The 14,203-nt window shown below is 35.4% G+C and overlaps 1 protein-coding gene across 1 annotated transcript; it reads right to left on the bottom strand.

The window, feature by feature from the left end:
- Positions 1-1,552: 1,552 nt before the first annotated feature.
- LOC149287588 (secreted frizzled-related protein 3-like) lies at positions 1,553-9,862 on the bottom strand. Its single transcript, XM_089492773.1, has 6 exons — positions 9,394-9,862; positions 7,028-7,087; positions 4,574-4,639; positions 3,516-3,720; positions 2,476-2,539; positions 1,553-1,648 (listed from the first exon to the last, which is right to left on the bottom strand). The coding sequence occupies exons 1-6, from the start codon at positions 9,860-9,862 to the stop codon at positions 1,553-1,555; spliced, it is 960 nt and encodes a 319-aa protein (XP_089348899.1).
- Positions 9,863-14,203: the final 4,341 nt, after the last annotated feature.

The following is a 14,203-nucleotide window of genomic DNA, read 5'->3' as shown; positions in this document are numbered from 1 at the left end:
GTTTCTTCGAATCCAAGTAAGCAAAACCAGTTGCAGAAGAGAAGGGCTTGATATACCCTGGGGTACAACAGCTGGCCAAAGCAAACAATGGCAATATTGGGTTTAGCTTTAATAGTTGTCTGAGGACCGTAAAATAATTGGGGGAAAACATTCATATGTCTATAAGATAGTTAATAGAAATTGAAATAGACTTGCTTGTTTAATTAAAATTTAAACTTATACAACATTTTGTATTTCTCATACAACTTCACTTTCTTGAATAGTTCCTTTAAAACTAAAGATAACAAATCCCATAAATGTAGAACACATCTCTTATGTGTTAATTTTAGGAATATCATGCACAAAATTGGCCAAATTGAGGCCATGCAACAAAATATCATACAGCATATGTTGTAGATCACTCATCACTTATGATATTTATCATCATGTGTACCCGCTGCCCCAACTTACATTTGACATTCTAGAGTTTTGGAGAGTACTCATGATAGGATGAACACTTTTCGAGTTTTGTAAATTCTACACTTGCCAGCTCAGTCTCCCTGTGATCAAGCTAATGCGACTTGCACTTGCTATACAGATTTAAAGTCTAATAAAATATATGATTTTCCCAGAGATCTATTGCAGCCCTAACTATATGGTATATACTGCATACCATTACTGACCCCACACAACTGCAATAGGATATAGTTGATATGTATATGTATGTGTGTGTATATATATAGATATATATATATAGATATATATATTTATATAAACAGGCCACAAAGAAGTTACAGGCAATCTTCTTTATATTAGACCGTATGTGCAATAGTTTTTTGTATAACTAATAATGCACTCAAGCTAAACTTGGCTGATATAAGTAAAATAAATGCCCCAGGTAACATTGTTTTGCTTTAACTGTAGACTGGGTGATTGCACCTGCCCAATTAGACTGATGGCGGAAGACATTACAATTAAACTAATACTTTTTCTGCTGCAAGTTAGGATCCTAATGTCCTTCATATTCATTCTTAGCAGAAATTAGGCACATTTTGTAAAAGGAGAGATACATTACACAGTAAAAAATTAGGTGGATCTTGCTGCTTTAAGCTGATTACAATTTTCAATGCAGAAAAAAATATTAAGCTATCAGTTCATAGAAAGCCTACCTTTGACCAGCTGGAACCGTTAAAAATATATTTTTTAATACAATCATTGCTCAAAGTAAATAATTTACTTATTATTTATATCCCCATTATTTTGATGATGAATGAGAATAACCCTTTAAACCCCTTTTTTAACTAAGGGAGCAGGAATATATTAAAAAGTTCTACCGCCATCATATTGGTAAGAACAAGTCAAACCTCACATCATTGTAAGTGGAATACATCTATTGCTTAGAAAATCGTGCAAAATAGAATTAGAAAAGAGAAGAACTACAAACAGCTACATCAATATCTTGTAGTAAACAATAGATTATAAGGTCCAATAGTGCAATTTCTTCTTTGAAGCTCCAACGTTGTAAATCTCAGTACAGAGGTCCACTAAGTTTTACATACAATTTTCCATTAGTCTAACTATGCAATTGTCTTGAGTTGCTGTTTTTATTGGCATTCTGTGCAACAGGAGCTTTGCTTTTTCTTGGACGCTGGAGTTTCTGATCCCAGCGCTATAGTAAAGGAGAAAAAAAATTATTAAATCTATGTTTTTCTGTACTTATGGACAGTTAGAACAGGTCACGTTAATATTCTAACACAAACTTAACCAATAATAGTTTAATATATTTAGAACACATTTTAAGTATACAGAGTTATTCATTTTGGCTAAGGTTTGCCTAAATTTTTCTTTTGCTGCATAGGAAATGTAATGAGGCACTTGTTGGGGGATAAAGCTGATACCAACCATCAGAACTCTCATATAGAGGTGTAAACCATCAGTGCTTTGACCTATCTCTGGATCTTTCAGGAGTTTATTCAAAGGAGTTGAGTAAAATTGGCAGATAAATACAGTTGCTCAGACCAACGTGTGTATTCAGTAATGCAATTCTCCTGCCAATTCCACTCTTAAATCCCTTTCAGTTGCAATAGAATACCAGCTACTCACATGCTATCAAGCAACATAGAGTAGAAAAATATCTCAAACTGAACAACCATGACTCGGGACAGGAGAAAGCGTGTTGACCCAAACGTTCAACAAATCAAACGCACCAAACAACACAACAACTGGGGTGCCCAAATTGATGGATATCATTCATAGGATTAAATAAATAAATACATTTGCCAAAGTAAGATTTTAAGTCCGTCATTAAGTATATTGGGCCATACTTGTATACAGTAGATAAGCTCTACATTTGGAGCAATCAATACGATTATGATGTACCTCTAAGATGAGTAGGTCTGCTACATAACAATTATATTTCATTACCTCTGCCTTATAATATTAATCACCAATCTCGTAGAATTTTCTTTTCCCCTGGAATGTCTGTTCCAGACTTACCTTAATTTTGTTAGCAAGACGTTCCCTCCACTTTTCAGCCACAGATCCTTCGACCAAAAGGAGTCTATTACAAAAAAGATATAATATCCTTGATTAAAATAATGAAGTATGAATGGTCAATAATTAAAATATATAAATTTCACTTTCAAATTTAGCTGTACATGAAAGTGGTATTTGCAAGTACCTTTTAGTGGTCCAACATTTTTCATACAACATCTGGAGTCAGCTATGTCTTCACATTGAAAGGTATTGCAAACTTTTCCAAGAGTCAAATTGTTATGAAGTTCTTCACTAAGCAGATATTTTTTTGTAATTTTTATTTTCCGGTTTAAAAATGTAGTCCTTTTTGTTTTCGGTAATAAAAAATGTGTAGCATGTGAACGCTGTGCAAGAATCTAAAGGTTAAATTCTAAGTAAAAGGTTTATACTTGTTTGGGGGAAAAAACTGCCCGTTCCTTTAAAATTAACTAGTGGACATGAAAGACATTTTTATTCACTAAAGCGGGAATAGTCAAGAGGCTTTTGGGTTTTATTCCCTCACTTCACTATTCATTTTGAAGGCCCAACAATAGCAAATTTCTCCAGCAAGAAGAGCTTATCTGGGCTTGTATATATTGTGTATATATTGTGTGTATCTTAATGTGAAGAAACCTCACTGACTTAACTATACAGAGACAGCCAAGCTTTTACTGAAGCAAAAGCTTGGCAGGAGTTGGCTCTTCACATTGTACAGTGAATTGGACAAGCTGAAATACTCTTCCTTAAGTGATTTTTTTTTGGTTTCAAATCTTATCAGTTAAGCAGATCATTTTCAATTAGGCATGTTTTTTAAAAGAATTTTTCTAAGTTGCGTAAGTGATAGTTTTGGCAAATTCTGCATGCCCTATGGATAATTCATAGCACAGGTGCTATGGTTATATTTGCATGCATTAATTTTAAGATTTCAAACATATTTTCGGATTGCAAAAAAAAAAAGTTAAATTGGAATCAAATTTTAGATAGTTATTGAAGAATAAATAAGAATCTAACAATGGGAGTACCTTGTACGTTCCTTGTCTTCATAACCCATTATTATATATTCCTGGTTGACCACAAGCTGCGGGCACAAACAGCCTGAGTTGGTAAAAAGTGTTACTGTATCTTTAGGAATGTTGACAAGTGAGGACTTGATAATCTCTTTCACTTCAACGACGACCGTGACATCGTGGCATTTCACTTTGACTTCTTTAACTTTTGCTCGAATTACTTGGAAGAGAAAGAGTTTCAGCATTGAGCAGGAATAAAAAGCATCTATACATAGAAAACTGGATATTGTTTTAGCTCATAATACATGTTAGCACAATGCTTGATATGAACTCAAATGTTTCTGCAATGCCAGAATTTTTTATATTTTTTGCAATTAGAAATGCGCAATGCAATAATTATAATGTACTTTTCAGCATTATAATTATGCAAAAAATGCATTGGAAAAAGCATTTAGTAAGAAAATAGATTTCTCAGATTTCTGTTATGTACAATTAAATATCCAAAGAATAATTTTACCATTTACAGTTATTTTATACTTCTAGCATAGAAGCTGAGTGAATTTTCTTAAGAAGGGGGGCATTTGCTTAATTGTGACCACACTACAATGATGAACTAGTTCTCTTCTCCTGTAGTCAAGTTTTCTGTGTCATAAGCTGTAAGAAGACTAGAGAAACTTGTGCATAAAATTCTAAAAACACCGATACACTTAATTAATGTATATTATAAATCTCAACTGGCTGAACTATGTACTTCACTGTGGGGAAAAAGTTTAATAAATGTACAATAGTAAATAACCCAGGTCATTGGTTTGGGTTAAACAACAGTTACTTGGTAATAATTGCCATATTAAGATATCCATTTTTCAGTCTGAGTAGGAAACATGCTAAATATAACAGTACATATTAAATATATTACTCAGATGCTCAATTCAAAATGTAATGTGTTTAATGTACCCATCAGGTATAATTTAAAGTGGGGTGATATTTTATTAATTTGGTCGCAGGATTAAAGTTAAACAACATGACACATACATATCAATGAGGAAGCACAACATCTATTATTTGATACTTACCATAATTGTAATTATTTTTAAGATAGGTCTTTTGAGATACTTTCATGGGCTTGCATTTACAATGCTCTGCAGAATAAAATATTAAAACAAAGGTTATTAGGTACAAACAAACCCTGGTTCTTTTGAGGTTCTAATCTTCTCAAGCTTCTCCCACTTTATACCAAATGGGTAGACTAAAGCTATAATGTTGCCTTTACGCTCTTTGCAATTCCAAGTGAACCTTGAAATTAATACCTAGGGGTAACTATGGATATTTAGGGCCACTTGTTACAAGAAAATCAAAGGTTTTTTCATAACACTCATATTACTGCATTACTGTTCACATACTAGAAATAACAACATTTTCCTCGTCTATGGGATTTTTGCCTTCAGAAAATAAATCTAGGATGCAGAACATACAACTGTGTTGTTGGGAAATAAATATTTTAAACCTATATTGGGCACAGTGATAATTCAACTTATGCACGCAAAGAATCAAATTTAAATATTATGGGCATTTATCAGCTGTAACAGTTGTGTAGACATGCCATGATTTGCAAATTTCAATACTCCGGGTCCACAGGCTTGTTTGGGTTTTTTTTGGTCTTTTACTGTATTTTCTCAACACTTTTTAAGACTTTATATTCACAAACTTTGCAGCTGATTAAATTTCTCTCAATGCTAACAGCATGTCTATAGAATTGTTTCCACGGATACTCTGCCAACATTTTCACATTACTTTAACCCTCTGACAGATCAATTCACAACTATCCAACCCTAAATTATATGTCTGGCGTTGCACCGTAACTAACAGATATTAATGGGACTTACTGGGTAAGACTATGCCACTAAAAAAAAAAAAAAATGTATGTGAATACATAAATTGACACTTATAAACTATAACGCAGCAAGAATACATAACTAGATTTACAATAAAATGCAAACACATTGTGGGAACTGATTCATGTCCACCTGCTGCCTCTTTGGACAGGAATATATTTTCTATTTCCAGAAAAAATTGAAAACGAGATAAGTTGACTATTTCAACTTTAAAAAAAAACTTCATGCATCTAGTATAAAACAGATTCTAAATAACACAATGGCTGTACCATAATAATAACCTATTTCTCCTTATGCATATTTTGCATAAAAAGGCCTGGTTTATTAAAACAATACATTACAGGAACAGTTCTAATTTTTATACATATCCGTTCCTTTAATTTTAATATGTTAAGGCCCCAAAAGGGCCCAAGCTCTGCAGACCGTTTCCACTGATTGAGGTTGTAATATGATGTCTACTTTTTGAGACGACTTTATTAATCGCATTGTTTATACAGCAAAATTCCAAATATCCAAAATATCTCATGTGGTCTCTGACTTTACAGTGCGAGATCCAGTTCGTTTTAACTAAAAAAAAACAATATGGCTGCCTCGACCAATCACATTTTGCTGGTTTTACTTTTATACCTCAAAAGATTGTAACATCAGTGAATAAAAACAACCAGGGTAAGGAAATGCAGCACATTTTCTGTATGCTCATTTCGCATAATTTAAGTTGACATACAAAACATAACATTATTAGAACCAGAATCGGTTCTCTGAATTTTATTGACGTGTTTCTCAGAAGGTCATATAATGGTATAGCACCACGGATTTATACTACATATAAAAAGCAGGCTGTTTGGTCCACACATATTTGGGTACCGGTTCATGCAGGTTTTCATGCCAAATTACCAAAAATGGGTACAATGTTTAACCTGCAAGTATGTAGAAATGAATGAACAAAGAGAGCATTATAAACGCATAAAAAAAAGTTTATATTGGATGGAAACTGTAATCCTGGATTTCTGCTGCTCTGGATTTCAGACCACTTCCTTTCCCCATCATGAAAATTGCAGTCTCAGATTTAGTGAGACGTCATCTGAATAATATCTCAAGGCTGCTCTGTTTTGACCTTGTAGCAATCTACGTTGCCAAATTATGTGTGATATAATCCTAGCAATTTCATTGGGCTGATGAAGTATTATCTTCCCTGCTTGTAGAACAGATTTGTTTTCAAGGGGCTGTTCAAAATTAACCTCAGAAGATCTAGAAATGTTAGTTAAAAATAACTATTAATGTTTTGCTTCTGTTATATACTATTGAATGTATAAAAATGTATGAATTACGGTTTAAATGAACAATATAAATATAAAAGTTCATGTTAGGAGTCTTTCAGAGAGTAAGAAAGATTCCCCCTTTTTTATCACACCATTTTTATCACTTTGCTGGAATGAGAAGGTATTCTAACATCTAACATAAAAATCAGCAATAAGGCAAAGACTGTTTACTCAATGTGTTTTGAAGCGACCTGGACAAAAAAAAATAGAACTTCATTTCTTGCACTATAGCTGCCACCATTGTGTTTGCGAAAAGCATTACATTATGATAAGGATATTAATAACAATAATAATAAAAACAACAAAACAAACTTACCACTTGCAGCTCCACCACAATTTCCATTATTCGCATCCATGGGAAAGTCTGGCATTGGGTCTTAGAGAAATAAACACATAAAAAGTTTATAACTGCATGTATAATTTATACTCTACAACGTCAGATTTATCACTTCAAAATCATTTAAAAAGGCATCCGATTATATAAGAACACAGGAGTCATGCGGACGGTAAATGAAAAGTGATGTACAACATATTCCTAAATACAGCTTTTCTTTCTGGAATTAAGTAAAGTGAAGCATAAAAATATTTTAGCCCTTCATCTTCTAGTACGAGGCTAAAACTCCACATTCAAGCTATGCTTGGGTTGTGAATAAGTTGCATAAATCCTTCAGGATGCCTGTGAGGTCCAGATGGTTCTTTCATTCAATCTATCTTAAAAAGGGAGCTAGTTCCCCCTAACCACTTGCAACACAAGTAGCCAGAAAACATGGTCCAGGAATTAAAAACGTTATTCTTATTATCTTTTATTTATATAGCGCCAACAATTTTGACAGAAAACTAGCATAATGAAATGCATTGCCGTAACCACTGTGGGCCTCCTTGTGTTTCCCTCCAATTCCAGAAGCAGATGTTACATCAATGTGGGGCACAACCTCTGGCCTTCCCAAGGCACCAAGACCCCTAGTTAACAGCTCTGCTGAAATGTGAGGTGTAGGATTTGGTAAATGTGGAACATCTGCTTTATGTTCAGTTAAGGTTTGTAAGAGCACCACCAAAAAATGGGATGGCAACAAGGTGCACTGTTAATATGGCGTTCACTGGGCTTGAAAAGAAAAACTTGCATCGTGTGTATTGACTGCACAGTGTGCTTCGACCACTTTAATGAAGGTTCCACAGTAACCTACGCTATGCTGGTGGCCTGTCTAGGTTAGGTATAGCTTTTTTTTGGTTTGCACATATTAGTAATAAAACACCAAAATACAACTAATTATACTTGTTTCCTTCTTCGGAAGAAATATATAAAATGCAATGGGCTGGATAGTTTTTGAGTAAGGCTTTTCAGCTCCTGACGTATCCAACAGGTGGCTCCCCAACTACATCTACCCTTAAAACATGCAATATATGGTTGAAAACAATGGCAGCTGAACATGTTGAACTGCCATTGATTTCAATGGGAAGCGCTACAGTGCATGTACAGAAGGCAGCGATGTATTCTGGCCTTGGCTAACTACGCTCCACTATCAAATAACTGGAGCGACAGGAGCTCTATTGGGAGATCAGGATCCACGGTGTTCAACTGCTCCACAAGCTAGTTGGAGAAATCAGAGTTCTGCCAGAACATACAAATATACAAATATTGGAGGACTAAAAGTTTCAAATATTTCAGTTTATTGTATTCAGTTAAAAAATGTATTTTTAAGAACTTATAATACCAGGAATCTTAGTACCTTTGATTTGCTAAGACAAACAAAGTTCAACAGGTAGAAAGGCTTCTATAAAAACTTTTTATGATGGAATATCAGCACAAAAATATCCTACTTCTGCAAACTATCAATGGGTATGCTTTAACACAATAAAGCGATACAGTTACTGATTAAAATCAAAACAAGATTATCTGTCCCATAAAATAAGCCAAAAATGAAAGTGTTAGTCACAATCATTTAATGGGTTAATAAATTGAATATGCGTGTCAGTAAAAAAACACAATTGCTGCTCTTCAGAGCCAACTGTCCCTTAACTAGCAACAGATTTGTCACACAGTGGCAGTATCCTATTCTCCTTCCAGCCAAGTAAATCAGACCCTTTTGTGGTCCTTCCTTTCTATTCAAGAAACCTCTAGGTCCGGCAAACAAAGACTCTTGGCTGACACTGTGTATTAGGCTAAATAGCTCATCAGGACTAATTATGCAACCAATGTCTGCCAGACTATAGACAATGCAGAAAGGAACTTTCCATTAGGATTCAGCCGGAGCTTTCAATCATTTCAAAGATTACTAAAAAAAAAAAAATGTACAGAAAAAAAAACCATATGCAATTTATGACATTGGCCCTCACCTGTAACAACCGGCCACCGAGAGGTGGCATATGGAATTGCAAAAATGAGCCTCTTTACAGGGATGTCTATTAATGCTCAAAGAAAAAGTGGAGTGAAGCCACAGCCGCTTCAGAACCTCTTAAACGCAGGTCATCAATCACATTCATTGTGATTACAAGAGCTCCGCTACATTTGAAGAAACCGAATGCTGATTGCAAGGGTCCACCAAGCCAGGTGTATTAATGATTTACAGTCTAATAGACAGTAAAGGGCATGTGAAAATGTTGTACATATTGTGAGGTTTTGTGTTTGTTTTGTTTCTGGTTTATAATATAATATATAATATGGTTTATAATGTTACTACTCACCCGTTCCTTGTTCCACGGTGATGATGGCTTCGGGGGAGATGCAGACCCCTCGATCATAGACCGGCAGCTCTTCGCATGCCAGGTTTTCTGGCCACCTATGTCCAAATCTCTGCATAATCGGTTCGCAGCCGGTCCTGGCCCTTTCGCACACCGATTTACACGGTTTAATTGGCTCGTGCTGAAAATCGATGGTACAAATCGGGGCATACATGGCACAGAGGAAGAAGAGCAGGTCCTTGCTGCAATCAACTTTAAGCAGGCCTTCAAATTGCTCGAACGCCAGGATGGCATTAGCCTGGGTGCTGTGGTGAAGGTGGTTGGGCATTTTAGTCATGTTCCAGGGCATGGGTTTGCACAGGGGGATCTTTACCGGCTCACAAGATGCACCTTGTGTCCTGGGAAAGGAGATGAAGAAGATCCCCAAAACTGCCAAAAGAGATCCTGACCCAAACTCCCCTGCAGGATTCATCCTTGAGCTTCTCCTTTCACAAAAAATGGAACTACACCTAAAAAGTAATAATCTGGGTCTCAGATCTTAAAAATATGCAGTTTACAAAAAAAGCACTATACAATAATTGGCTTGGTAAAGCATTAACTATTTACAGTCTGTCATCACCAGCCATACTGATGAGAAAATCTTTTTACCTGATTTTTTTTGGGGGGGAAGGAAAAAGTAAAATTAAATTATAGAAAATGAGTTTTTTAAGATGAATCCGTGTGGCTGCCTATTCACCTCTGCCAGGATTTCTGTGAAAGTGTCCCTTGTTCTTCCTTCTCCAGAGCAGAAGTATGAAATAAATGTGTCAGGGAGCCCTTGCCCCTTTTTACCTCCCACCTCTCACTGTGCACTCACAGCCCCTCCCCTGTGCCTTCCTCAGCCCTCCCCCTATCTATCATGGGGGGGGGAGTTGGCTACTTTTTTTTTCTGCACCACACTCCAAATTCTGCAAACCTCCCAGCTAACACTTAAACTTCCCCAAAGAAAACTGCAAATAAATCAAGCACTGATGTGTTTGGAAAAGGATCTCACTTGGAAAACCAGATGCATTTGTTACTGTAAACTAAAAGTCATTAGGAAATCCTTTTTCTGTGGGCACCAAACTGCTGTCACATTGTATAAACCAGATCAGTAAACGGCATACAAAGAAATCCTAAACAAAATCCACCTGTTTGCATGAAGCCCTTTTTCAATTCGAATTTTAGATTCAAGGATTGCATTTTACAGCAGTTTATGTTTTAATTTCAAGTGGGATGTTAAATTTAATGGAAATGTTAGCAAAAGACGCCTAGAGACAACTAGGGGGTCGGGGCATTAGATGTAAGGAAATTTTAGTTTATTGAGAGGGTGGTAGATAAGTGGAACAGCTCCTCAGGAGAGGTGGTGGGGGTTAATACAGAGAGGGGATTTCAACATGCATGGGGTAGTCATAATGCTATCCTGAATTTAAGACACAATCGAGGACACCTAAAAAGTGAGTAAGAGGTCGCCAACAGATATTATAACTAAACAATAATTTAAAAAAATAATAATCTTTGCTACTAGAGTGAAGAAGTGATACACAACCCACCTCCAAAAGAATTGTAATATAATGAGTAACCCTGCGCAAAAATGACCCACAAGTGTGTAAAGCCAAATCCAACGTGAAAATAAAAGAATGGTATAACTTACAAAACGGGTCATTATTGATGCTCAGCAAACAATAAAAATGGCATATATTTATATATATATATATATAATATATATAATGCCCAAAATACGCCACTGAATGTTTCTATATAGTGTAGGATCATTAAATGCAAAATACAATATAAATAAATATGATTTCACTCACAGATTCATATCATGGAACTTTCGTTGTTACCTATATTAACCAGACTTTTAGGAAAGCAGTGTGTGTGGAATCTTTATATTTTCCACTTTTGTTGTGGGAACATGCATCTCATATTAATGTTCATCATATGCTAGAATGTCACTCTGATGACCGTAATCCTCAACTATAAGCAAAAACAGGATAAAATAAAAACAAAATGTTTAAACATCACTGACCCTTTAAATATTAGTGTTCTAAAAAAGTGTTATATAAAACAAACATTGTATTTTGACAAAGGGCCATGCTAGCCAAAACACTGTAACCTCAGAATACTTCTGGACTCTATATTATATACCGGTGATATATATATATATATATATATATATATATATATATATGTATATACAAACACACCCTTTTTGTCTTCTAATTGACATTTAGTGCTTACAGATTTAACTGAAGTTCATGACAGACTTCTCTTCCTCCAAATTTCACACTACTAGGGAGACGTTGTCTCACCTCTGATTAATTGAATCTTCCGAAGGAAGAACAAATTTAGGCATTTCCATACTGTGACAGAACAATTGTAAAAGTAAACAAAAACACAGCCATGGGTGTTAAAGCGATCATTACATGTGAGTTGTCATTGTTGTAGTTAGTAACACAATAGGAACAGAGGAACGTGGATTGGGTTTTAGGTAAGAACTGTTTGATCCAGCTGTTTTATAAATTTGACAAGTGAAAAAAGTCAATCATATATTATTGGTCTTTCCATTATTCCCCCGTACATGTCTTAACATGATCATGATCCTTTTCCATAAGTTAGAAATGACCCCACTTTAGCCTTCCATGATATTTCATGATATTGCTATATGTTCAGAAATTTCAGTTTTGACTTATTTACTTACAAAAACAGATAATTCTTATGACGTACTGGTACCCACCTAGAAGGGTGATCAGATTCTCTCCTAAAACCACTTTAACCCTAAGGATACCATATTTTAAAAGCAACGGTTTTCTAACTTGAATATTTATTGAATATAACTCATGAAGATAAACATTTGTTATATTTATATGAGAGAAAATGTTTTTTATTACACGTATTATGGATATATTTCTTTCTGTAAAGGAACAGTGTACAGTCCCTGACAGCCCAACTAAAGAACAATTCGTAGGAAAGTATCGCATTTTCTCGATTATAAGACGACCCCCCCCAAAATTTCAATATTTGAATATAAGACTACCCTATAGGAAAAAAGTTTTACTAGTAAATATTAATTCACATGTAAACTTTTTTTTTAATATTTAATAAAATGATATGCCACTCTACCCTTAGATATGTCGTATACCCCCCTATATGCCACTCTGCCCCCCAGATATGCTTTATACCCCCCTATATGCCACTCTGCCCCCCAAACTTACCAATGTATCCCCAAACTTGTCCCCCATGCTTCCTGGTTTCTGGTGTGGGCAATTGGTGAATGTCTGCACAATGCTACCTCCACCACTACCCGGTACTTCCGTTGGGGCTTCTATGGTGGAGCACCGGAAGGTCATGACACGCCAGCGCTCCGTCATAGAAGCCCCAGCAGAAGTGTTGGGCAGTAGCGGAGGTTGTTTGCACACATCGCACAGATGTTCACCAGCTGCCAGAGTGGAGGATCCAGGTCCTCTGCAGTACTCTGGGGGATCTGGATCTTAGTCTTATAGTCAGACCTCTATTTGAGGTCGGATTATAAAACGACTTTCTTTTAACCCCCAGCCACAGGAAATGCCTAAAAATTGCATTAACCTGGTATGTTAGACTTACTGGATCCAATCAATAAACTGTGGAACAGTTCAGGCAGTGGTTATAATGAAAATGCTCAAAGCCTGCTAAGTCATTGACAATATATTTTAGATATACTGTATGAGGGCATAAATATCCAAATAAACTATTCATTTAGAAGGTACTTCATTTGCAATATTATGGTATTGATTTGGGAATTCTCACCCAGAACAACTTGCATTAAGTTTTCATAAGTCACACATACTAGTGTTGGAGATCTACTGCTCAAGAATAACTTAGATAGCCTAGATAACTTAGAAATCCAGTAAAAGTTAAACCAAGGTTCTATTGAATAGTATAGGAAACATGGCCACAGTTCTTCACGTAGTGCAGACAGTGGGAAGAAGAACAATTTAGTACCTCTGTATTTTTTTATTAGGTCCACCACGAGGAGTGTGGAATCATGTTTGTACTACAGTCCACATTCTACTTTGTATATAGACCATGTTGTCCTTGTGAATTATAAATACAATTTAGCAAATTTTTGTTCATGTTTTGAGTCTGAGGTGCTCAGATTATCTGCTTCATCCAACACTTCAATCACCTACTTCAACTAGCAGACAACGCAAAATATAGTGAATCTCTCAGATTGTGACCACATAGTTCAAATGGATCATGTAGATTAGGCCATTTGTTAAGGTGGTAAACTATGAAGGTTTTCACATTGGTTGATACAGCCTTTGGTCATGGTTAAAAACGTATCACGCACACCATTACTGACATATATACCATAACAGTGACATCACAAAGCTGAAATTCAAAAAGACTTTGAGACGCAGGCTCGAAATGACCAACATCTATTCCCTGTAGGCTGTGCCGGGGACGTTTAATAATTACAATAATAATCTACATGCATTATCCTAAAAAGTGCTTGTTGGGGTACTGTTGTATTCACTAAATTTTTTACTGAATATTCACCACAACACTACTACAAGAATATTGTATCCATATATTTTATATTTTGTTTACTTTTTTTGTGCTTTATTTATATTATTTTTCCAAAGGAATAAGTAACAACCTCAAGATCAGATCAAACAAACATGCCTTCAGGTGCATTACAGTCAGATTTAGTTTACTTTTCTAAATAATTTTGTGTTGTGTTTTAGTGTGTTTTTGTAGTTTTTCTTTGCCCAAATGAAAATAAAAGTATTTTGTTCTTTATTATAATTTA

Source organism: Sceloporus occidentalis, unplaced genomic scaffold, assembly GCF_023333645.1.
Source record: "Sceloporus occidentalis isolate IW3139 unplaced genomic scaffold, rSceOcc1.0.p SCAF_59, whole genome shotgun sequence".
NCBI lineage: Eukaryota > Metazoa > Chordata > Lepidosauria > Squamata > Phrynosomatidae > Sceloporus > Sceloporus occidentalis.
This window is presented reverse-complemented; position numbering and strand designations above follow the sequence as displayed.